General features: G+C 38.8%; 5 protein-coding genes, 2 long non-coding RNA genes, 1 other non-coding gene and 1 pseudogene across 14 annotated transcripts; 5 read left to right on the top strand and 4 right to left on the bottom strand.

Annotated features, from left to right (window-relative positions):
- The first annotated feature begins 458 nt into the window (after window positions 1-458).
- Window positions 459-1,649, top strand: LOC104784526 (glutathione S-transferase F8, chloroplastic). Its single transcript, XM_010509557.2, has 3 exons — window positions 459-672; window positions 785-833; window positions 1,011-1,649. The coding sequence occupies exons 1-3, from the start codon at window positions 517-519 to the stop codon at window positions 1,457-1,459; spliced, it is 654 nt and encodes a 217-aa protein (XP_010507859.1). The 5' UTR covers window positions 459-516; the 3' UTR covers window positions 1,460-1,649.
- A 314-nt stretch (window positions 1,650-1,963) lies between these two features.
- Window positions 1,964-2,034, bottom strand: TRNAG-CCC (transfer RNA glycine (anticodon CCC)). Its single transcript has one exon. It is a non-coding gene; the product is annotated as a tRNA-Gly (tRNA).
- A 144-nt stretch (window positions 2,035-2,178) lies between these two features.
- On the bottom strand, window positions 2,179-5,808 carry GH3.9 (putative indole-3-acetic acid-amido synthetase GH3.9). Its single transcript, XM_087451686.1, has 4 exons — window positions 4,657-5,808; window positions 4,449-4,550; window positions 2,919-3,742; window positions 2,179-2,833 (listed from the first exon to the last, which is right to left on the bottom strand). The coding sequence occupies exons 1-4, from the start codon at window positions 5,100-5,102 to the stop codon at window positions 2,286-2,288; spliced, it is 1,920 nt and encodes a 639-aa protein (XP_087307812.1). The 5' UTR covers window positions 5,103-5,808; the 3' UTR covers window positions 2,179-2,285.
- Window positions 4,324-5,307, top strand: LOC147943116 (uncharacterized). The gene is made up of 2 exons (XR_015558098.1): window positions 4,324-4,884; window positions 4,960-5,307. It is a non-coding gene; the product is annotated as an uncharacterized LOC147943116 (long non-coding RNA).
- Window positions 5,809-7,753: 1,945 nt separating the features above from the next.
- On the bottom strand, window positions 7,754-10,558 carry LOC104784524 (dol-P-Man:Man(5)GlcNAc(2)-PP-Dol alpha-1,3-mannosyltransferase). Of its 5 annotated transcripts, none has more exons than XR_015558096.1 (13): window positions 10,218-10,474; window positions 10,081-10,115; window positions 9,859-9,996; window positions 9,684-9,752; window positions 9,443-9,600; window positions 9,282-9,348; window positions 9,132-9,185; window positions 8,853-9,023; window positions 8,641-8,757; window positions 8,413-8,522; window positions 8,262-8,340; window positions 8,133-8,189; window positions 7,754-8,033 (listed from the first exon to the last, which is right to left on the bottom strand). XR_015558096.1 is itself a non-coding variant. In XM_010509555.3 (13 exons), the coding sequence occupies exons 1-13, from the start codon at window positions 10,381-10,383 to the stop codon at window positions 7,853-7,855; spliced, it is 1,320 nt and encodes a 439-aa protein (XP_010507857.2). In that variant the 5' UTR covers window positions 10,384-10,558; the 3' UTR covers window positions 7,754-7,852. The 5 variants fall into 5 exon arrangements, 2 of the variants coding, with proteins under 2 accessions (XP_010507857.2, XP_019101136.2); XR_015558095.1 differs by having other exon boundaries at window positions 8,853-8,941; window positions 9,024-9,185; window positions 10,218-10,469; XR_015558097.1 differs by having other exon boundaries at window positions 8,300-8,340; window positions 10,218-10,465.
- A 420-nt stretch (window positions 10,559-10,978) lies between these two features.
- Window positions 10,979-12,610, bottom strand: LOC104784523 (uncharacterized). 3 transcript variants are annotated; one of them, XR_767255.3, is made up of 4 exons: window positions 12,338-12,610; window positions 11,884-12,012; window positions 11,456-11,500; window positions 10,979-11,351 (listed from the first exon to the last, which is right to left on the bottom strand). It is a non-coding gene; the product is annotated as an uncharacterized LOC104784523 (long non-coding RNA). The 3 variants fall into 3 exon arrangements; XR_767256.3 differs by having other exon boundaries at window positions 11,884-12,007; window positions 12,338-12,554; XR_767257.3 differs by having other exon boundaries at window positions 11,884-12,002; window positions 12,338-12,542.
- Window positions 12,611-13,397: 787 nt separating this feature from the next.
- Window positions 13,398-13,883, top strand: LOC104784521 (putative ubiquitin-conjugating enzyme E2 16 pseudogene; annotated as a pseudogene).
- Window positions 13,884-18,141: 4,258 nt separating this feature from the next.
- LOC147943114 (uncharacterized) lies at window positions 18,142-18,876 on the top strand. Its single transcript, XM_087452069.1, has one exon. It carries the CDS (start codon window positions 18,142-18,144, stop codon window positions 18,874-18,876), a length of 735 nt encoding a protein of 244 aa, XP_087308195.1.
- Window positions 18,877-18,935: 59 nt separating this feature from the next.
- On the top strand, window positions 18,936-22,013 carry LOC147943113 (uncharacterized). The gene is made up of 4 exons (XM_087452068.1): window positions 18,936-21,082; window positions 21,181-21,328; window positions 21,419-21,801; window positions 21,998-22,013. The coding sequence occupies exons 1-4, from the start codon at window positions 18,936-18,938 to the stop codon at window positions 22,011-22,013; spliced, it is 2,694 nt and encodes an 897-aa protein (XP_087308194.1).
- The last annotated feature ends 407 nt before the right edge of the window (window positions 22,014-22,420 follow it).

Raw genomic sequence — 22,420 nt, 5'->3', positions numbered from 1 at the left:
CACTCGTGGTATTAATCATATCTCATTGATGACGTCTACACTTTGAGAAACAAGAGTTAATTACAGTACACAGGAAGGATTTATTTGCTTTTTTAATGGCTAAAATACTATAAAAAAAAAAGAATTTTGGATGAAATTTTTATTTGTATGATTACAATCCTATATTTTTAGTGGACATGATGAATCTAAAAAAGTTTTTACAAAATACTAGTAAAAAAGGTTTTACAAAATACTAGTAAAAGGTTTTATCTAATTCATTCCTTTTAGATAAATGAATCATGATTGTATGTAGGTTCCTGTAATAATTACAAATTAATCCAATAATGCAATAATAAAAAAAAAGAAGAAAAAGAGAGAGAGAGAGAAGGTTCTGGAAAAAGAAATTGGTAACAACAATTCAAGCTCGACTTTGCCTTCTTTCTTCTATAAAGACACCATTGGTTCCATCATTCTTCTTCATCCCATTCCCAATTTCAAAATCAGATCCAACAAGTCTTCTTCATCTTCTTCATCATCATGGCAAGTAGTACTATCAAGGTTCACGGAGTTCCCATGTCCACGGCCACCATGCGGGTCTTGGCTACTCTCTACGAGAAAGATCTCCAGTTCGAGCTGATCCCCGTCGATATGAGAGCCGGTGCTCACAAGCAAGAACCCTTCCTTTCCCTCAACGTATTTATACACAACCACCTCTCTTTTCTCTTTTTTTTTTTTTTCCTTCCATTGATTAGAGAGATCTGATCTGACCATTTCTCTTTTTTGTTTGTTTGTTTGTTTGTTTCAGCCCTTCGGTCAAATTCCTGCTCTCCAGGACGGTGATCTCACGATTTTCGGTAATTATTATTATTATTATTTAATTATTTGATTTGGAATAATCCATCTAATCACATACACATCGTTAGTTAATTAGTTTAGTCCTAATCCTAATGCATACATCATTATTAGTCCTCAAATAGTATGTTTTTTTGTTTGTTGATTTGTTGTTAATATATTTATTTATTACGATGCAGAGTCGAGAGCGATCACACAGTACATAGCAGAGGAATACAGTGAGAAAGGCGAAAAGCTATTCTGCCCTGGCTGCAAGAAGGTCAAGGCTGCTACTCTCATCTGGCTTCAAGTTGAAGGTCAACAGTTTGACCCTATCGCTTCTAAGCTCGCCTTCGAGCGTGTCTTCAAAGGCATGTTCGGTATGACCACTGACCCCGCCGCTGTCCTAGACCTCGAATCCAAGCTCGCTAAAGTCTTGGATATCTACGAGGCCAGGCTCGCCACTTCTCCTTTCGTCGCTTGCGATTGCTTCACTTTGGCTGATCTTCACCACCTCCCTGCCATTCATTACCTCATGTCTACCGAATCCAAGCAGCTCTTTGAGTCTCGCCCTAAAGTTAGCGAGTGGGTCAACAAGATCACTGCTAGACCTGCTTGGGCTAAGGTCGTTGACCTCCTCAAGCAGTGAGTGAGAGACTGACTTTGTCTTTTGCTTTTCTTGTCTGTCTTTTGAGTTTTTTCCTTTCTACCCAAAATAAATGAGTCCTCCAGTGATTCTCTGTTGAGTTGTGTTTACGCGCTGTTTGTTATGTATCATATTCCGTGTTATCTCGTTTGATTCACGTATGTGCAAACAAAATCTTTATATTTCGAGGCTACTTCTACATTTCACCAAAATAAGAGGTTCGAATGTCATAAACCAGTATATATAGCATAAATCCGATTCTCAAAAGAATGTAGACAGGACGAGCTACAAAATAGATACTGTACTTATCCAAACCAAAAGGAAAGCAAAAACAACTAAGAAAGATAGACTGGGGAACACTTACGTGAAGGATAATTAAACAAACTTTGCTGCTATCAAAGCCCATTTATCTACCCTGCCGACAAAGTTATGTATATAGAAAGAATATTTGATGGAATAAATAAAGTACTGGGAATATACTAAAATTAATAAAAGGAAGGAAGAACATGCGCATCCAGGGAATCGAACCCTGGTCAGTACCGTGGGAGGGTACTATGATACCACTACACCAGATGCGCTTCTTGCAAATGACCTTCTATAGTTATATTTTAATTAGGCATAATTCACACAACGCGTGCGGCTCTGTAAAATGTAGCCTTTTTAGTCACAGTGTTGTTGTTATATATGCAGAATTGCTTCTGCCGGAAGCAAAAGAAACAGAGTGGAAGCAACGATAATTTTTTTTTTCGTAATACTATAGAACAGCTTATTATTACAGTTACAGAGAGAAAGAGTGTATAATTTGGTCATTGATTGAGACTCGTGGGGATCACGGGACCCAAGTCGGGTCACGAGTGCTAAAGAAAGAAGCGGTTACGTGTCCGTTCAAGAGCTTGAACGTTGCACTGTTGTACTTGACACATCTCGGCGTTTTATACTGATTGAACGACCCTCCTTGGCTTATAATCATATCCATCAGTTTCTCGAACGTTCCTGGTTTCACCACTCTTATCTCTAACGCCCCTATCGATCTCTCTTTCGTCCTGCACTGTCTGTAGATATAGTCCAGCTCTTCTTCAACCGCTACGCAACACTCTTCTACCAGTTTCGGCTCCAGCTTCCCTTGGATCTCCCAGAAGAGCACGTAGTGCCCTGGCAGCGATGAGGTGTCCACGTAGCTCGTGTACTCCAAAAGCAACGCCTTGCTGCCAAGCTTCTTCTTGGCTAACGTTATGCTCCTATGCAGATCTTCTTCGTTGGTTTTGTCCAAGTCGATGCTTAGAACCACGTTTCTCCTGCAGATAAACCGGAATTGTGGTGCCCTGTTGTAGAACCCCGCCACTTGAAGGACGTCGCCGATTCTGTAACGGTACAATCCTGTTCGACCAAGAAAGGATTCAATCATCAACCAATACGAAACCCTGATTGATCAAAAACCCCTAAAGAACGTTTCTTAATTTACCTGCGAAAGTTGTGACGACCAGCTCATAGTAGCGACCGAGTTTGACACTGACCAAATCAACAACCTTATCACAGGGGACTTGCTCATCGTCGTCGAGATCAAAAGAGAGTGTCCCGTTTTTGCCGAGAGGTATAAACTCGAAGTAGCACATGTTAGGCAAGAGAGTGAAAACAACGTCGGATGGTTTGGAGAGTGGTTCCACGTTGACTCCAAAGTAAGTCTCAGAGGAAGCATACATTGGACAAACCAATGGAATCTTGCCTTGGCTAAACAGCTCAAGTGCTGGTATGTATTGAGACATGGATCCCGTCACTACTGCTTCGATGAACTTTGCTTTAGGCCAGAGCTGACACAGAATCCCTTTCCAGGACGACCGTCTACAGATCTCTTCGATCTCGCTAGCTAACTCTGGATTCGGCGACGTTAAAAGACTAGACATTGCGGTTTGGCACCCTGGATCGGTGATCATGGGATTCAGACGACCACTGCGTATGTCTTCACAGAGCTCACTCCATTTCTGCTCGAGATAAGAGATTGCACGGAGAAACGCTGAAGCAAAGACAGCTCCTAAACGCATCACTTTGTGGCGCTGAATCAGAGCGGCTAGTAGCTGACAGTACATGCTTTGGTTGCCGTCTTCACAAAGGATGGTTTGGATTGGACTGGTTAAGTCGTTGAATGGATCATAAGGTCTGCATTGAAAATGCTTGCTCTTGTAGTAACTAGTGAGGACAGATCTGATTGGTATACCACAAGGAGTTGATGTTTCAGCTTTTACAAAATTTAGGTACATTGCTTTTCCTTTGTCAAGTCCAGGTATGTACCTGTAAAAAAACAGAGTTAAAAACAAAGTAAGAAGATGAAGGTAAAAAAGGTAAATAACCTTAATGGATATGAAAGATTCTTGAGGTTTAGTGAGTGCTGTTCAAAATTCTCTGAGAATCTTTGGGTGGGGACATCAAACTGGCGTGTGGATAATAGATGATGGATGCAAACCTTTTAGTACATGACATGATATCACTAATTGCCCAAAAAGCAAAATTTTAAGAAGAAAGCAAACTTCTTTTTCTTCCTTAGTGAGAACCTTATTGTGATGACTTATTGGTACCACGGCCAGTACCTCTATGAGTGGTGGTAAATGTATCCATATTCCATATGTTAGTGGGGTACAATGATTATAAAACAATATTCACAGTGAGGCTTATGGATAAGAAGATTGATAAGCATTTTTGTTCTTCCACTTCTATAGATTAGCTTTTGAGGCAAATCCATTATCCTACAACTACAGGAACTGTCCTAGTGGTTCTCTTTATGGAATATTAGATCAGCCACTTTGTTTTCTCTTGGGCATGATGGTCACTTTTAAAGTAAATATTCATGTCCACACAAGATGTATTTCCTTTTTAGCTTTCAAAGAGATCAGAAAGAAGAAAAAGAGCTTGCCCTTAAGCTTTAAACAGCATCCAGGAGGATGTTAAAGGCCATAGAAAAAGACAGGACTTATTAAAGAGAAATCAGAGAAGGGCTTACTTGTTCACAATTGGAATAATAAGATTGTAGAGAAAAGTTCGGCGATCAAGATCTTCTGAAATGGTCGGCATTAGCTTTGGCTCTCCACCAGAAGTACCAGAGCTGCAAAATGCAAGAAAGCAATTACAGTTCATTAGTATCTAAAGATGGCGCGCACACAAAGATAGGACAGCAACTAAGAAACATTCAGACAGGAACAGAAACTGACCTGCATAATATTTCAGTAATACGATGGCCAGTAATAAGAGAAGAGTCTTCTCCATTAGCAATTCTATGAATGTACGGATAGATATCTTTGTACGTGATGATTGGCACAGAGCGTTTAAACTCCAAGACGTCCTTAGGGCCTTTCATGTACTTACTCAAGTACTCTGTGTCCTTGTTTCTTCCTAAGATCCCACATAAAATGTTATCTTGGACTTCAGCAGCATTCGAGGTGATCCTCTCAAACTCTTTTAATGCATTGTCACCTTTGTAGTTATAATCAAGCTTTATTACATCCATTTCCCAGGTTAAACCAAAGATAAAAGAAGAAGAAGAAGAAGAAGAAGAAGAAGAAGAAGAAAGATGAAGATGAAGAAGAAGAGAGGTAATGAAGGCCTCAGGACTCAAAGCAAGGAGGTGTATATATAGCGGGTTTAGCCATATACACATACCTAGAAATGGATATTAACTTTGTCCTTGCAATATATCAGTTAAAGGGAAAAAGAAGAAGCTCAGTGCTGATATCATCAATTATGCAAGCTGAATTTCAAGGACTATACGTATAAGAAAATCATGTACTTAATGGACACTAACAAAACAATATTGTGTAAACACATACATAGTAGCTTCTTTCTACTTTTTACTTTGAACCAAATCGAGCATATATATTGGTGTGAAGTTGACTTTCTGCCACATAACATGCACCTGTACTGGTCATTAGCAGAGCCTTAATGGCTATGAATAAGATAAGTCCACAACAGCTTGAGTTATGTTACATATTACCAAAGAGTTATTCAGAGTCAGTAAATGAAGAAACTTTGTTCAGCATGAGAATCGAGGAAGCAATCACAACCATCCATTATTTTATCAAAAATCTCAAAAGGGGACCGCATGATCAACCACTGTCATGATCACCAAACTTTAAAACATGATGCGTTTGGTGCTCGCCGCATCTGATAATTAGCGAAAGTCCACCACTAGCTAAAACAATTGCTGACGATGCTCTGTCCCTCAAGAGGAACAACTCTAACCAGACATTGTGGAGGCTGTTGGGGGTGGATTCTTTTTCCATATGCAGAAAGGTTAGTGACAAACAAAGCATACAAAAAGCTAAACTTGGGTCTCTGTGTTATTTTGGTGACTCAGTTTAGCATATAATGTATCGCACTATTGACCCTTTTTGGGAGTACTCCATTCCATGCATGGTGAATCACTTCTCACCATTCCCATAAAAAAACAAAAGAGATCTAACAGTCTTTAAAGTCAGATGTACTATTGGTTCACAGCCTTATCTACAGTCTGGATATGTTCCCTCTTCAGATTTCCTTGTTTTAAAGCTGAGTTTCAATAGCACAGCATCATTAAAACGCATATTTCTACCTATGTGTGTTTTTTAAATGTGAACCATGTGAATACATATTGTAGCGACCCTGTGAACCATGGCTGTGTTACACGAAAGTTATAAGGTAAAAAGGAGAAGTTGTGTTACACGAAAAATACATGGCTGTTCTAGTGTCACTATCAAACTTTTGACTATTTCAGTGAGACATATTTATTCTTTCTGTGCAAGTTGTAAAAAAGGTTAAGAACTTCACTTTTCCTGGCGTTTCCGTGTTAATGGAATCAAACAATCAAAACAAAAAAGAAACAGACAAGCTGTTATCAAATTGTAAGAAGAAGTTGTCTATGTAAGGCAACTTAATTCAGATTCAATGGATGCAGAACAACACTGAATGTCATATGTATCAAGATTCAAGACTATGTAACCACCGAGTCTTATCCTATTTATTAACAGAAAGAAAAGGAAATCAAGATGACTCATGGTAAGGAGCAAAAATAAGTAATAGATAGACAAGGTGAAGCAAAACCCTACGAAAAAGAGCTCATGCCCTTTCTATTTCCGGCGTCAAACTTTCATTGCCACCACCAACCAATGTTTTAACAGAGACACTTCTCTACCAATATTTAACCGAAGCATCACGAGACCATAAATGTAACTACAACTGAACAACTCTTTGCTTTCCTTCTTTAGGCAATTATCAACAGAACACAAGGACAGAAAGTGACTAAATAAACCAAGAACATAAAGAAAACCAGAAGTCATCTTTTCCTAGTCTCTATGGAGGTCAAGGAAACAGTTGTTGTATCAAAAATTTGTGTGTGTGCTTTTTTCCTAATCACAGATGAAAGACCCTATTTTTAACAAACAAGTGTTGATGGTGAAGTAAGTGGACATGGACAATAGTTATCATTCTTGGATTGAGTTGTTTTGGTTGAACGCATCAGGGAAAAGCAGGAGAGTAAAAGGATAAGAACTTTTAAAATCCTCTTGGTTTTATTAGACAACATGAATCAGGAAGGGGGTAATCGATTGACCTCTCGAGTCCTTAGTAAGCTTTGGAGATCTTTATATGGCCGACTTTTTATTAGCTTCCTCTAGATTCAGCTTGGTCCAATTCACGCCCACATTGGATTGGACTTACCTTGATCAAGTTCAATAACAAAAAAAAGTTACTAAAAGAATAAAGACAAAAAGATGGATTCCACACAGTAAGAAGGCAACAGAGCACAGTGAAAAGTCTAGATGGAGAGAAGTTTTCGCAAAAAGGCACATATTCTACACCGAGGTCAAATCAAGGAAAAGCTAAGAACCCAGTTAAAGAGCATAAAGTTATATTAATTAAGCTACGAGATTTTAAATGCTTCTTCTCTTTTTTAAGTACAGTAAGATTCCCGGAAAACAAATTTTGTTCCTTCTGAGATGAGAGAGCTGTCTTAATTATTTGCCTTGCGAATCCATAACACAAATTGTTACATCACACTCCCTTCTACAATCAGACATCTCAAACCCTAGCGTAAACCCAAAAAACCTCAAAAATTGTTTAAAATGTAAAGCAAAGATTGGAGCAATCGACTCACCAGTCACCACCATTGTTAGCTATTGGAAACAGTGTCCGCGAAGGCGAAGAAGATTGAGACGGGAACGACCAGAATATTACGCGCGGCTTGTAGTGTTTTTTCTAAGACATTTCGTACTGAAAAGACATGTTTTAATAGACCAAGATTTAATTTTTAAGATCCCAAAACATTAACACATGTAATTTGCAGAACTCATATATATAAAAGTTAAACTGTAAATATTTCAGCTTATCTCTAAGTCTTGACAACAAGAAAAATGAGAGAGCATCAAAACAAAAGGTTCACATATGCTTTTTGTGTCTTTGGGAGTTTTTCTCTTCTTTGAGTTGGTAAGGATTGTCTGAAGGTGCAAACCAGAGACCCATTAGGGTAATTAAGTGTAGACACATTAGCAAACCCGAGGAGGCAGGTGTTGATGGATACACGTTCCAACATAGCTCTATACCAACGAACAAGACCAACCTTTTTCAGTCAAAAGATAAACAAGAAGACAGGTGTTACGGTTTCGCATTTTTCTCACTGTCGCTTCGCTACAGGTAAATAATGCAGGTAGAAAATTACCGTAGCCAAGTGGGAAACAGTGTTCTCCATAGCAGATAAGGTAGCGAATAGAAGTACCTGTTATGATATCATATGAGTATTTTTCGTTTGAGACCAAAAGAAAAACAACAGTCAGATTAGTTTTGCTACCATGAGTAGAACTGGTAATGCAGAGAGCGAGCACATACAATGCCAATGAAATTCCCAACAAACATGGCCGTGACAATATCTGCGAATCAAGTAGAGCTCGTATAAGTATAGACATAGACGAATTTATGCTATAAGGACGGTAAAAGCTTACGTTCTTTCGTAACAATCCCTGAGGTTGAGGCATCACTGAACGAGAGTGAAGACGGAAGCGTCAAGAAGAAATGCCTAGAACGCATGAAGCCTATAATCCCGCCTTCATGCCTACGAAAAATCAACATATTCGCTATAATCAATACTACACACACACAATATCGACTGAGGTCTGTGGTAGTACAAAATAACGCTGCTTTGTAAGAAATAATTGTGTGCTTGTACTTACTTGCACCATTTATAATTTGCAAACGCAGCAAGAAGACAAAGGTGAACAACAAGCAAGCATACTGCAAACTCTTTGGACACAAAAAGTCGTTCTGGTACAAATTTGAAGTTAACAGACCTGTTGAGAGCTCAAACTAGAGTTAGAGCTAAGAAGATGCATTCAGATCTCATCAGCATGTTTATTAGATTCAGTGGGAGAGGAGAAGGGAATACCAGAAGTGGATAAAAACACGCCCAAGATCAAAAGCGTTCGCTATGTATGAAACCGGATATGTGATCAGAAAGGGCAATCCCACGAGTATCTGTATAACCAACCATTCCTCGACCAGTTGAATGGTAGTCCTTGCATAATCAAAATTTAAATTCGCTGATACTGCAACTCACCTATTTACATTGGAGAAACAATTAACAAGTTTCCAGCTTCCATGGAGAACCAATACTAGGTAGGAAAATTGGTGAACGATAGGACTTCTTAAGAGATAAAGTGAAAACCTGAACAAGAGCTGCACCAGCTAAAGCGGACACCACTCCAACTATATTCATGGCCTGTGAATAGTAAAAAACTTCACATATGAAGAACCAATGCAAGAAGAAATAATAAAGCAAATCCATAAGCTAATTTTCTTCCTCGGACATATATACCTTTAGTAGCAGAAGTAACAAAGGTGGAGCATACAAAAGTACATTCATCTTAACCGAGACAGCTCCACTGTATCAAAAGAAAACGTAAGCAGACTTGGTCAATTTCAAGGATAAAGAAGAAAAAAAAAAGATGTTGATAGCAAAAGCAGCAATCTTCATACCTAAAAACAACCATCCCGAGGTGCCATTTACGACAGAGAAAGAGAGCCACAGACGCATGTAGGAGAGTCATGGCAAAACAATCATTAAAGAGACGGAGAACAAAGATTGAATGTATTCTCTTGGATAAACATAGTAGACTTAGCGCCCACCATGGCACCTGAAATAGGTACAAGGAGGAAGAAGTCTACTCAATAACTCTTGCATGAGAAGAAGAGAAAAGAAATAAGGCTTCATATATACCACATCAGTCTTGACATAAATGAAGAGGACGATCGCCAGATTGACAATGTAGAGAACACCAAAAAGTATCTGCAACATGTAAGAGAGTAAAGTGAAATAAGTTAAGCGATACGTCAAAAGATAGCTGAAGGCTAACAAAAGTGAGGGGCTCAAGAGAGAAGATGGTACCAAGTACCTGAGCTGGGTAGACTTGTCCTCCAGTTAAGCTCTGCACTGCAGAGTAAACATAGAGGAAACCGGCCGGGTAAACCAATGGCCCTGTATCACCTTTCAGGTTCCCATAGTCTCTCTCTCCCCCGAGAAACCCACTCACCTGCCCCAATTTGACAAAAAAAAAACCAATACTTTCAGTAAAAGACGACACTTTGACCATTGACTCAGAGATCTGAAGACGAACCTGTGACATGTAAGCATCCCAATCGATCTTCGTGTCTGTTGTAAACAAAAAGTGACGAATTCAGATTAATACCATGATTCCCAATGCCCATTTCGAGAGACACGGAAGCAATAATGTGAGGAATTAAAAGATCTCACATGGAACATAGGCGACGATAAGTGCGACGAGGATTGCATCAGCAAGAATTAGCGCGAATACGAATGGAATTGTAGGGTTTTTGAAGAGATCGGATCGAACCGTGTCCTTCCCGTGCCGGCGGCTACGAGAAGCTCTCAAACTCGCCGGTGATGAGGCTCCCGCCATGGAAAACAGAGCAAATCGCACCAATGTCTACCCAACGCCGCGTAACAGACAACTACTTCCTTTCCATATACGACTCCCCCCCCCCCTCTTTTCTTTAATTAGCCCAAATCAAAAGTATTTATTGGGCTTATTAACTTAGTCGGTTTTAAGCCCAACAAAAACTTTTTTAATGTATATCGAAAATATCAATATGAAGCGATAAATATAAAAGAATAGAATAGCGAAGTAAGAGCATGGGCATTAGTTGGGACAAAAATTTGGTCCCTCAAATATATCAATCTTATTTTCAGAGTTTTTTAATTTTGGTATGAACATTGGTGTCCCTCACAGTTGGTCCTCTAAAAAAATAATATTATTTTTTATTTTAAAAATTAATTATGTAAATTAAGAAGTAAAATCATATTAAAGTTTTAATTCAAATAAAACATATAACATTAACATTAAAAATATAAGAAAATTACAAAGTTACAAAAACTTGGAAAAAAACAAAACATACAATTAAAACATTAAAAATAAAAACATAAACAATACAAACATCATAAGTTAAAACAAACATTTTATTTCAACTTCTAGTAATGAATAACGTAATCAGTTCTTTTACGTAATCATAATTGGTTTATTGAATCACAACTCACAAACATCTCGGTACAATGCTCTTCTTATACAACAACAACAACAACAACAACAAACACATACATTACCGTGATTTACAAAGTTAAAATCAATGTTTCTTCACTAAACTCTCTATAAACTCGTTAATGCTCCGATCAGAGCTTCCTCCTTCACTCATTGCCTTGACAGCCAAATCTTTCCACTTCTTAGAACTCTCTCTAATCTTAACACTACTCTCTCCTTCCATCACTCCTTTCAAACACCTCACCACCTCTTCACTCTTCACAATCCCTTCACAAGCGTCCTCTTTTGCTCTATAGTAACCTGCTCCAAGGCTTCAGCCAAGTCAACTTAACCTATGGTTTGCAACAAAAATACAAAGCCCTGACTCAATATCTCATCTTAAACCAATCCTAAAAAACCAATACAGAACCATGAAAATGCAGCTTTGCAGCTTTACCTCACTGAAGATCATATCTCTATTCCTCCTGAGAAGCTCCAATACCTAATCACACACACACACAAAGCTGTCATCTAAATTTAATACCACTCTAAATCTAACCAGCATGTCTCAAAGCCATTCTCAAACACAGTTTCTTCACTTTCTTGGAGACAAGATTAAGAAAAGATCTTTGATTTAATGATACAAGACCCTTATTAACAAAAACAAAACTTCACAGATGCAACTTTCGAATTAAACAGTTATTAGAAAAACAAAGCGTCATTCACTAAACAAATATCCAAAGGTTTCATCAACATGGAGAAAAAGAAAGGCGTTTGAGTTATCTAACCGAAAGTGCAATAGCATAACCACCAAAACTAGAAGCAAAACTATAAGATAGAACACAGAGCATAAAAATAAAATGCAGAACAGAGAGAGAGACCAACCTCGGTAATGAACACTAGAGTTGAGCTTGACAACAACTTGTCTACCACGAATAGACTTCAAGAAATCATTAGGAGTCTTAGTTGTTCCAGTAGCTTTCTCTCCGATTCCACTCATCTTTCTTTTCTTTGCTTAATTACCACAATCAACAACAAATTAGATCCAAAATCAAACAAGAACGTTTTTTCCCCCCCACAAAGCCAACAAATTTAAGCAATAACTTTGGTGTCAGCAATTCAAAATCAATAAATCAATCCAATTACATAGAGCCCTTGAGGCAAATGAATCATATTTGATTCGTAAACTCGTAGCAATATCAACGATTACACAATGACCCTAAAACCCTAAACCTCGACTAATTCAGGGAAGGGAGAGCCGCGAATCACTTCGAAATACGAGAAATTTTGAAATAGATTGCAGCAACAGACGAGTATGGGGAAACTATGAACAACGAACCTCGAGTCGGCGATCAAACTGCAAACGGCTTTGGTAATTCGACAAGAACTTCCGGTGAGAAGAACGGATCAGCTTCGTGAAATCGTCGAGGATCGGTATCGGTTTGTCGTCGCTGTCGAGAGAAAAGAAAGAAGACACGAGAGAGAGTCCGAAAAAAAAATGAAACGATACATCGAGTTTTTTTTCTCTCACCCTACCCATAAAACAACAACCTATTAAAGCATGACACGTGTTATGAGGGATGCATAAAAATTGTCCCATTTGTAGGAACGTATCTATGATTTTTCTATGATTTCGATTTAAATTAAAAAGATTAATTATGTAGGACGGACCAAGGACGGACCGATGCACATGCTCTAAGACCTTTTGCATCACAATTAGAAGAAGAGGAGGAGGAGACAAAGTGATGAGAAGAGATCAGTTCACTCGATTTTCTTTTGGATAGGGAATCATAGGGGGGTGTATTGAACTGAGAATTTTAGGAGATTTGCTGGGATTTTAATATTTCAGAATTTTGGAAGATTTAAGTGTAATTTTAGGAGATTTGATTAGAATTTATAGAATTTGATATTTGGTTTTTGAGATTTGGTGAGATTTGATTATAGAAATTTAGGTAATTTGGGTTTTGAGAGGAACTTGATTCAACGTCATATGAAAAAGCTTGATCTCTTGGTTCAGTTGTCGGCACCTTCTACAAGCTCCTCCAACTGATTCTTCCACAAGATGTGTAATTGTAAATAGAAACACTTTGCTTTGGACTCTGAATAACTTCTCTAATTCATTACGAAAACAAGACCATGGCTTATATAGGGTAAAAAAACTCAATAAAAACATAAGACTCAATATAAACAGAACAACTACGTACTACTACATTTAAACATCAACAAATGTTTTTACAATAGCAGTTCCTACTACGAACAATCCTTAATTAGTAGTGCGTACAATAAAAAAAAATTATGTGAAGAAGGGTAAAAACAATCACAAAATGATTATTAGAGAGAGTCTTTTTGTAGTGTTAAAGGTAAAAACAATTATGTGTAGTCTTAAGGGTAAAAACAAAATGACTACTTCATGTGTTCCTTCTCGCAAGGCTCTGAGCAAGATCACGACGAATAGGCTTCAGAAAGAGCTTGTTGAATGGCAGATGAATCCACCCACTGGCTTCAAACACAAGGTCACTGATAATCTCCAGAGATGGATAATTGAAGTTATTGGAGCTCCAGGTAATCTGTACGCCAACGATACCTATCAGCTTCAAGTTGATTTTCCTGAACATTATCCTATGGAGTCACCACAAGTGATTTTTCTTCATCCAGCTCCTATGCATCCTCACATTTACAGCAACGGGCATATTTGTTTAGATATTTTGTATGATTCTTGGTCTCCGGCCATGACGGTGAGTTCCATCTGCATCAATATCCTCTCCATGCTGTCAAGCTCAACTGAAAAGTGACGACCAACCGACAATGACCGCTATGTGAAGACCTGTAAGAACGGAAGATCTCCAAAGGAGACCCGATGGTGGTTCCACGACGATAAAGTATAAGAGAGAAAGAGAGAACGAGAGAAAGAGAGAACGAGAGAAAGATAGAGAGAGAGAGGGAGTCTGCAAAAAAAAAATTGTTACTAATGTCGAAGAAGTTTTTCTAAACAGATATTTTAAAGTTTCACCTTTAAAGGTGTGATTTTGTAAGACATCATTTTTAATTAAAAATGTTAGAAAAGTCTCATATAATCACATTCTGGAGATTTTTTTCTTAAAATTGTGATTTTTTGAATAACAGTAGATTTGAGGTGAGATTTATAAATTATTGATTGAATAACAAGAGATTGTAAATGATTTTTAAAAATTTCACATTCAGTAACATAGGATTTCAGATGATTTTTAAAAATCACTAATTGAATAACAGAGAATTTAAGAATACTCCAAAATCTGTTAAAATCCTCAGTTCAATACACCCCCCATAGCCACCCAATCATTTTGAAGCGACATGTCAGCCCCCCTAATCATAATATTCTAATAATTTATTTTTTTATATAAAGTATTATAATATTATTATAGGTGCAGCAAAATCTATATATACATTTTTTAAGTATATTTTGTGTTCTACCATTTTATTTAGAATAAAACTTAAACATAAACTGTGTAATAAAATCCTATCGAAATCAAGGTTAATTTCAATAAAAGAAAAAATCTGTTAGTATCCCTAAATTATCTCGGCTTAATTAATAGTTTCCATTTAAAATTAAAATATTTTATACATTTATTGAAGAAATATACATAATATTAGCTTAAAATCGAGAATAGAAACAAACAATATCTCCAATTTCCTAAACAAGGATAACAAAGAGAACGATTAAATGCTAACAATAAAGCGTGCAATCAAAATCAAATGTTTGTGTTAAAAATTTAAAATAGTTATATCAAAAAATATTGTTCGACAAATGATTCTACAAATATGACTATCATATTAATATATATATATATATATATATATATATATTTAGCATTCATTTCAGATTGCAAAAAGATTTGATCACCACAATATTCTAGACTTTCTTTTAAACATAAACCTAACTATTACGACCTCTATAAATAATCTTTCACCAAATACAAAGCAAATTAGCATATCAATGTTCTATCAATATAGCGTTTTTTCTTTCTACACCACCAAAAAAAAAACCTTATGCCAAGATCCATTCAAGAAAGTCCACAACATTTTCGTGGGTTTATTTGATATGGTTAACGTGAAAAATACAATTTGGATCTCAATTATGTTTAGGAGATCGTTTGACTATAAAGGAAATGTGTAATGTTGCTTTTGAAGAGCCTTGGTGCTCATCCTTATATTATTCATCTGTTGAATTCTTTGAAAATCAATTATATACTATTTCACTCTTTGTGTAGTTGAAAAAGTATGGGATTGAGCAATAATACAGAAATAATATACATAAACGGGTTCTTTTACAAATACAAAACTATAAATAGTGAAATGGCGATCGAGATGGCGATGGGGTTCCGTAGAGTTTGAAATGGTGTTTACTGTCGATTCGGGGGAGGGAGAGATGGTCTCTCACTCTCTTGTTCTGTTGGTTGGTTTCGAGGATGGAGTTTGGCTAGATCCGGTTTTGTGTGGGTAGATTCGGATCCCATAAAGGGATTTCGATGTTGTATGGGTTTCTCTTTAGAGATCTTGCCGGATCTGAATACGATTGGGTTCCTGATTCGGGTTGTTGATGAGTTTTTGGTTGAGCAGATTTGGCTTATTTTGAGTGATTTGCGGTGGTTTGAGATGGCGATTCGTCTTTCACTACACGGGGGGCGAATCTCTTTCTCTCTTAACTATGGTCTGGCTCAGGTGTATTCTATGGTAAGTAAGGTTTGCATGATCGCTATTCCTTCGATGATACGATTGCTTTTAATGATTCGATCTGATATGGTTCAGGATATGATTGATACGGTATTTACTTGTTTGTGTGGGGGTGGTTCCGGATTTTCTTCGATTTGGTATCCTTTCGGGCTGTCTATTCAGCGGATTCACTCACTCAAATCTCTTGTTAATGCGTCGTTGATACGATTAGTGTTGGTAAGGATAGTGTTTGGGATTCACTTGATTAGAGTTGATATGGTCTGTGATATGGCTGTTAAGGTATTTATCTGGTTGTGCAGGTGTTGTTCAGGATTTACTTCTTTCTGGTTTCTCTTCTTGATGTCTATTGAGTGGTTTCATTCATTCAATTCTTTTGTTATTTTCTTTGTGCGAGGTTCTTTCGTGTTCTCTCCTCGTCAAGATATGGCACAACTGGCTCTTAACAAAGGCAAATCCTCCCTGGTCCGTACAGACACTGTGACGATCTCGAATACTGTCTTGGCTCAGAGAATTCAGCAGTTCTCCATGACGCTAATTGGTAGATTGATGAATCCGGCTTGTCAAAACATGGATTCTCTGATTGCTAACTTTCCAAAAATATTGAAATTAGAGGAGAAGGTTGTGGGAGCAGATCTTGGACAAGGAGTCTTTCAGTTCAATTTCGAAGATGAAGAGGATATTCTGTCTGTGCTTCAGAATGGACCATACCATTTTGATAATTGGATGGTTTCCCTTGTTCGATGGGAGCCTTTTATCTCCTCCACCTACCCTTCAGCGATAAACTTTTGGGTTAAAGTGTCAGGGATTCCAATGCATTTGTGGGAAGTGGCAACTTTAGAGGCTATTGGGAAGAAGATTGGGATGATGCAAGAGGTGGATGAGGAGACGGGGAGCCTTTGTGTTACGGTAAATGGGTTTAATCCCTTGATCTTCAGAATGGTGGTTCCTTTCGCTTCTGGTGATGAGATAGTGGTGTTTTTGGAGTATGAAAAACTTACAAGGGTTTGTGATCACTGCTCAAGGATTACGCATGACTCAAAGGTTTGTCCCGAGTTGCTTAAGGTTGGGTCAGTTCAAGGTCCTTCGGAGAAGATGGATAATAGGGGTGGTCCAAGGCATCTTCCTGCGGTCAAACAAGAGCAACAACATAACACTGGAGGTTGGGAGAAACCGAGGAAACATGCCAAGAGGTCCCTAGATTTTCAGTCTTTGTATTCTGGGGAACAAGGTTATTTCCCGCAGCAACGAGTTGGTGGTAGTGGTTCAAACGGTCCGAGACAATATGTGCGTCAATATGGTCAGGCTTGGGGTCAAAGGAGCACTTACGGAGAGGTTGCAATGAGCGATCAGGGATCTCACCGTGGATTTCACAGGGGCAGTGGGGAGTCATCGGGTAAGAATTCTGGGGTTCAGTTAAACAGAAAGAATGTTGGGCCGGCCTGGCCCAAGCCTTTGTTCAAGGTGAAGCAGGCTTCGATTGTGCAACAGGATTCTACAAGCCTTGACTTAGCTTCCGGTAATCATGTCTCGCAAGGGGGAAGGATTCAGGTGGAAAGTGACCCTTTGGGGAATGTGGGGGCGTCGTTGGAGATGGACTTTGAGGTTGATAAAGATGATCTTCTGGAGGATGGTGAGTTGGGTGATTCTGCTAAGGGTAGTCACAAGGGTGATATTCTCCAGGATGCGGCAGGATTTTCAGTCCAGGGAGCTGAGACACACTCTAGTCACGATCCTAGTCAAGGAGATCAGGGGTCGGAGCTACAGGTTAAGCCTGGAAGTGGTTCACAAGGTAAAAGTCTTAATTCAGTTTCGATGGATTTAGCTGTGGGGGTTGTTAATAGTGCCTTGGCAGTTTGTATGATTAGTGAATCAGGTGGTACTAAAGGGAGGATTTTACAACCTCTCGGTAGAAAGAGCAGTAGTCATTCTTACGGTAGTAAGTATGCGATTAGACCTAGGCTAGCACCTGTGGTTTTGGCTTCTCCAGGAAAACGTTTAATGGCTAAGGCTTTGTCTAAACCTGCAGGGGATGGACACAAACAGAAGCAGATGGGGAAACAGGGTAATACTAAAGTGGATGGCAAACCTACGGATGGGGGTCATCCAAGTAAGAAAGGGATGGGGGCTCTCCCGAAACCGCCGGCTCGAACGTGAAGATCTTGAGTTGGAACTGTCAGGGCATTGGGGTGGATCTGACAGAAGGATATTTGGGAGATTTCTGGAAACAGCACAAGCCAGACATTTTATTTTTATCAGAAACTAAAAAATGTTTTTCTTATTTACAAAAATTCCAAAAGAAGTTTGGTTATAATAATTTGTATTCTGTTGACCCATTTGGTTCAAGGGGTGGGTTAGCTTTATTTTTCAAAGATGAAATAAAACTATCTATTTTATATGAGAGTGATCGCATAATTGATGCACAAGCTTGTTTAAATGGATATTGGCTCTTTTCGAATTGATCCTTGGTTCATGATTGGAGATTTTAATGAATTGGTTGGAAATCATGAGAAAAGGGGTGGTGCTTTGCGCCCAATCTCATCCTTTGTGCTGTTTAACTCAATGATTAATCATTGTGGTATGCTGGAATTTCCGTGTTATGGGGAACAATTGTCGTGGCGAGGTAATCATTGTAATAATCAGGTGGTTCGGTGTCGTCGAGATCGCGCATTAGGAAATGAGGATTGGCATAGTTTCTTCCCTAACTCGAAGGTCGACTATTTGGAGATGGTTGGGTCTGAGCATTGTCCTATTCTGGCAACCTGTCTTAGAACTGTTTTACGACAGAATAGACAGTTTCGTTTTGATAAACGTTGGTTAGGGAAGGATGGTTTACTAGGAGCGGTAGAGTCAAGGTGGGCACGCACGAATAATTTCCGGGTACCGGCTTTTGTGGATAAGATTAGAAATTGCAGAAATTCAATTTCATGGTGGCGAAAAAATAATGTGACGTCTGGTCCATCTCTTATTTCTTCCCTTAAGAGTGCTTTGCAGGAGGCTAAGATGGATGATTCGTTCTCTCAAGAAGAAATAAGGGAAGTTGAGAGAAAGCTAAAAGAGGCTTATAGGGATGAGGAAGTTTATTGGCAACAAAAGAGTAGGAATTCTGGTTACGGGTGGGAGACAAGAATACAAAATATTTTCATGCATCGACGAAACAGAGGAGGGTAAGGAATAAGATTATTGGCTTATTTGGTCCGGACAAGGTATGGGATGAGACGGCCTTGGGAATGGAGAGGATTGCTTCTAATTATTTTGAGGAGCTTTTTAAAAGATCTGATATAAGCGGTGTTTCAGCTATATTACAGGAAATTTCCCCGATCATTACGGATAGTATGAATCGAAGTTTAACTAGGGAAATCACGGAGTCGGAGGTTCGGAAGGCATTGTTTGCTATGCATCCAGAGAAATCTCCAAGTCCTGACGGAATGACGGCCTTTTTCTTCCAACGATTCTGGCCTTCTTTGAAAGGGGATCTGGTGATATTGGTTAAAGAATTTTTTCGAACAGGTGGCTTTGTTCCTCGTCTGAATGAGACTAATATTTGTCTCATCCCTAAGGTGGATCAACCAAAACGTATGACGGAATTTCGGCCGATTAGTCTATGTAATGTGAGTTATAAGATTATCTCAAAAGTGTTGTGTTTTCGGCTTAAGCGGTTCTTACCGTCTTTGGTTTCAGAAACACAATCGGTCTCGGGACGATTGATTACGGATAACATTTTAGTGGCACAGGAAATGTTCCATGGATTAAATACTAATGAGCGATGTAAGTCGGATTTTCTGGCTTTTAAAACGGATATGAGCAAAGCCTACGACCGTGTTGAATGGGAGTTTCTGGAAGCGGTTATGGTTAAGTTAGGATTTGATAGTCAGTGGATTTCTTGGATAATGTGGTGCGTTTCTTCGGTATCATATCAGGTTCTTCTCAATGGTCAACCTCGGGGTTCCATTTTGCCAAAGAGGGGGTTACGACAGGGTGATCCTCTCTCTCCCTATTTGTTCATTCTTTGTACAGAGGTTCTAATAGCTAATATTAAAAAGGCGGAACGTGAAAACAAACTTACCGGCATATCGATTGCTCGAGATTGTCCGTCAATCTCGCATTTATTGTTTGCTGATGATAGTCTGTTCTTCTGTAAAGCAGAGGAGTCTGAATGTAAAGTGGTAATGGATATTATAGGTAATTACGGAAAAGCGTCGGGCCAAGAGGTGAATTTAGAGAAATCTTCTATTATGTTTGGTAAGAAGGTTCCGCCGGAAGTACGATGTCGGCTAAAATCAGTAATTGGTATCTCTAGGGAGGGAGGTATGGGTTCTTATTTGGGGATTCCTGAAAATCTCCAAGGTTCGAGGACTAATGTATTCAATTACGTTAATGAACGCCTGGATGAGCGGGTTAATGGTTGGTCAGCGAAGATTCTGTCTAAAGGGGGTAAAGAGGTTATGATTAAGTCGGTGGCACTAGCTCTACAAACTCATGTTATGTCGTGCTTTAAATTGCCACAGGCAATAACGTCTAAACTTACGGGAGCCATTTCACGATTCTGGTGGAAGTCTAATGATAAGGCTAGAGGCATGCATTGGATAGCTTGGGATAAAATGTGTGAGGATAAATGCGATGAGGGTTTGGGGTTTCGTGCTTTGGAAGAGTTTAATGATGCAATGTTGGCTAAGCAGTATTGGCGATTGATTCATTATCCGAATTCTCTAATGGCTCGGGTGTTGCGTGGCCGATACTTCCGGAGAAAACATCCATTACGGGTAACTAAACCATACTCTCCATCCTTTGCGTGGAGGAGTATTTTTTCTGTTAAGGGACTAGTGGAACGCGGGGCACGCTGGATAGTAGGTTCGGGCGGTGACATCTCTGTATGGCCGGATCCTTGGATTCCGGATCGCCAGCCACGACCAGCAAATGGTAGAGGGAGATCCCTACATCCTAATCGGAAGGTCAACCATTTGATTAATCCACATACGCTGGATTGGCATTTGGCCATTTTAGAGGAGTATATGGACCCTGCAGATATTCCGCTTATACAAAGCTTGGTGATTAGCAAGACATTACGTTCGGATAGATTGATTTGGCATTATACCAAGTCCGGTAAATATTCTGTGAAATCTGGATATAGGCTAGCTCGGGAATTACAGAAGGAGGTCGAAATCGGGCCAACGTGTACAGTGTTACGGGCACAAGCTTGGAAACTTGACGTCCATCAAAGGTTCAACATTTTTTCTGGCAGGTGGCGTCTGGTAGTCTTCCTGTCAAGGAACGGATCGCTTATCGGGGGATACGGTGTGATGTTATGTGTCAACGGTGCGGTTCGGCGGTGGAATCTATTAATCATGCTCTTTTTGAGTGTCAACGTTCCCGTCTGGTTTGGGAGTTATTGCCGATTCATACACTCTCGACTGGATTTCCTTATGGATCAGTGTACTCAAATTTAGACTTCTTATATTCTAAGGTCTTTTCCAGTTTAGAGGGATCAAGTATTGGATATTTGTTGCCTTGGATACTTTGGATAATTTGGAAAGATAGGAATAAAAAGGTGTTTCAAGGAGTTGAGGCTGAGCCAATGGATATTATAAATCAGGCGTCAAACGACAAACTATTGTGGGAGGAGGCAAAGTCCTTTACTGTGAATCTATTGCCTCCTCAGCTACCCCCGGAGGATAGAGTTACCTCTGTGTGCTGTAAGGTTGATGGTTCCTAGAAAAGCTCGAATCCTTTAGAGGGACTGGGTTGGTGGTATGGTACCCACGATGACAGGACGCTACTTTTGGGTGCTCGCAGTCTTCGGCGTAGTCCTTCTTCTCTTCATTCGGAGTTTAATGCTTTGCTTTGGGCTATGGAGTCTCTTCGGGCGGCTGGGATAGATTGTCAGAGTTTTGAGTCAGATAGCGCAGATTTGGTGGCGATGGTGCAGGCTCCGGATGACTGGCCAGCTTTTTCACATCTATTGGAGGATTTTCTCTCTCTCAGATCATCTTTCCCTTCCTTCTCTCTGATTAAGATCCCGCGATTGTCAAACGTCCGTGCAGATCGTCTAGCTCGTTCCTCTAGATCTTTGGTTTCTGAAGTCGCATTTGTAAACTCGTTCGCTCCAGTTTGGGCAACCAATCTTGGAGTTTCTTTTTAATTTATTTTAATGTTTGGTTGAAAAAAAAAAAAAAAAAATTTGCTAATGCCATCTTTTTTTTACAGAGGAGCACTGAAATCTATGTTATAAGTATCGACCCAAAACTAGTCTTGGTTAGTTTTTATTCTTATATCATTTTTTTTATTGAATCAGGGTGTTCGAAATGTAGGTGTCGCTAACTGCAACAACAGTACAAAGTCAATAAGGAACGATGGAGGAATAATAAGTGTACATATTTTTATTGTTGCGCTAAAAAACTTTGTATTAAAACATGGTCAAATTTTATTACTTTGATGCTTCTATGTTATATTTTAGTTGGACAAAAGTTATTATCATGCTTTTTTTTTTTTTTTTTTTTTGAAGGAATTACCAAAACTAACAATTCTCATAATTCACATAAACTATATATATTACCGTGAAAAAATTATAACAATAAAAAATGCTAATTTGATGAAACTTGACAAAAACCTATCTTGATTTTGGTATTCGTCCCATATAGGATGACTTAAGTGGGATTGTTATTCTTTTTTAAACACCTTTTAATGTGTACCACATAGCAAATATATAACGAGACTA

This window comes from Camelina sativa, chromosome 5 (assembly GCF_030686135.1).
Source record: "Camelina sativa cultivar CO46 ecotype springtype chromosome 5, ASM3068613v1".
In the NCBI taxonomy this organism is placed as follows: domain Eukaryota; kingdom Viridiplantae; phylum Streptophyta; class Magnoliopsida; order Brassicales; family Brassicaceae; genus Camelina; species Camelina sativa.
This window is presented reverse-complemented; position numbering and strand designations above follow the sequence as displayed.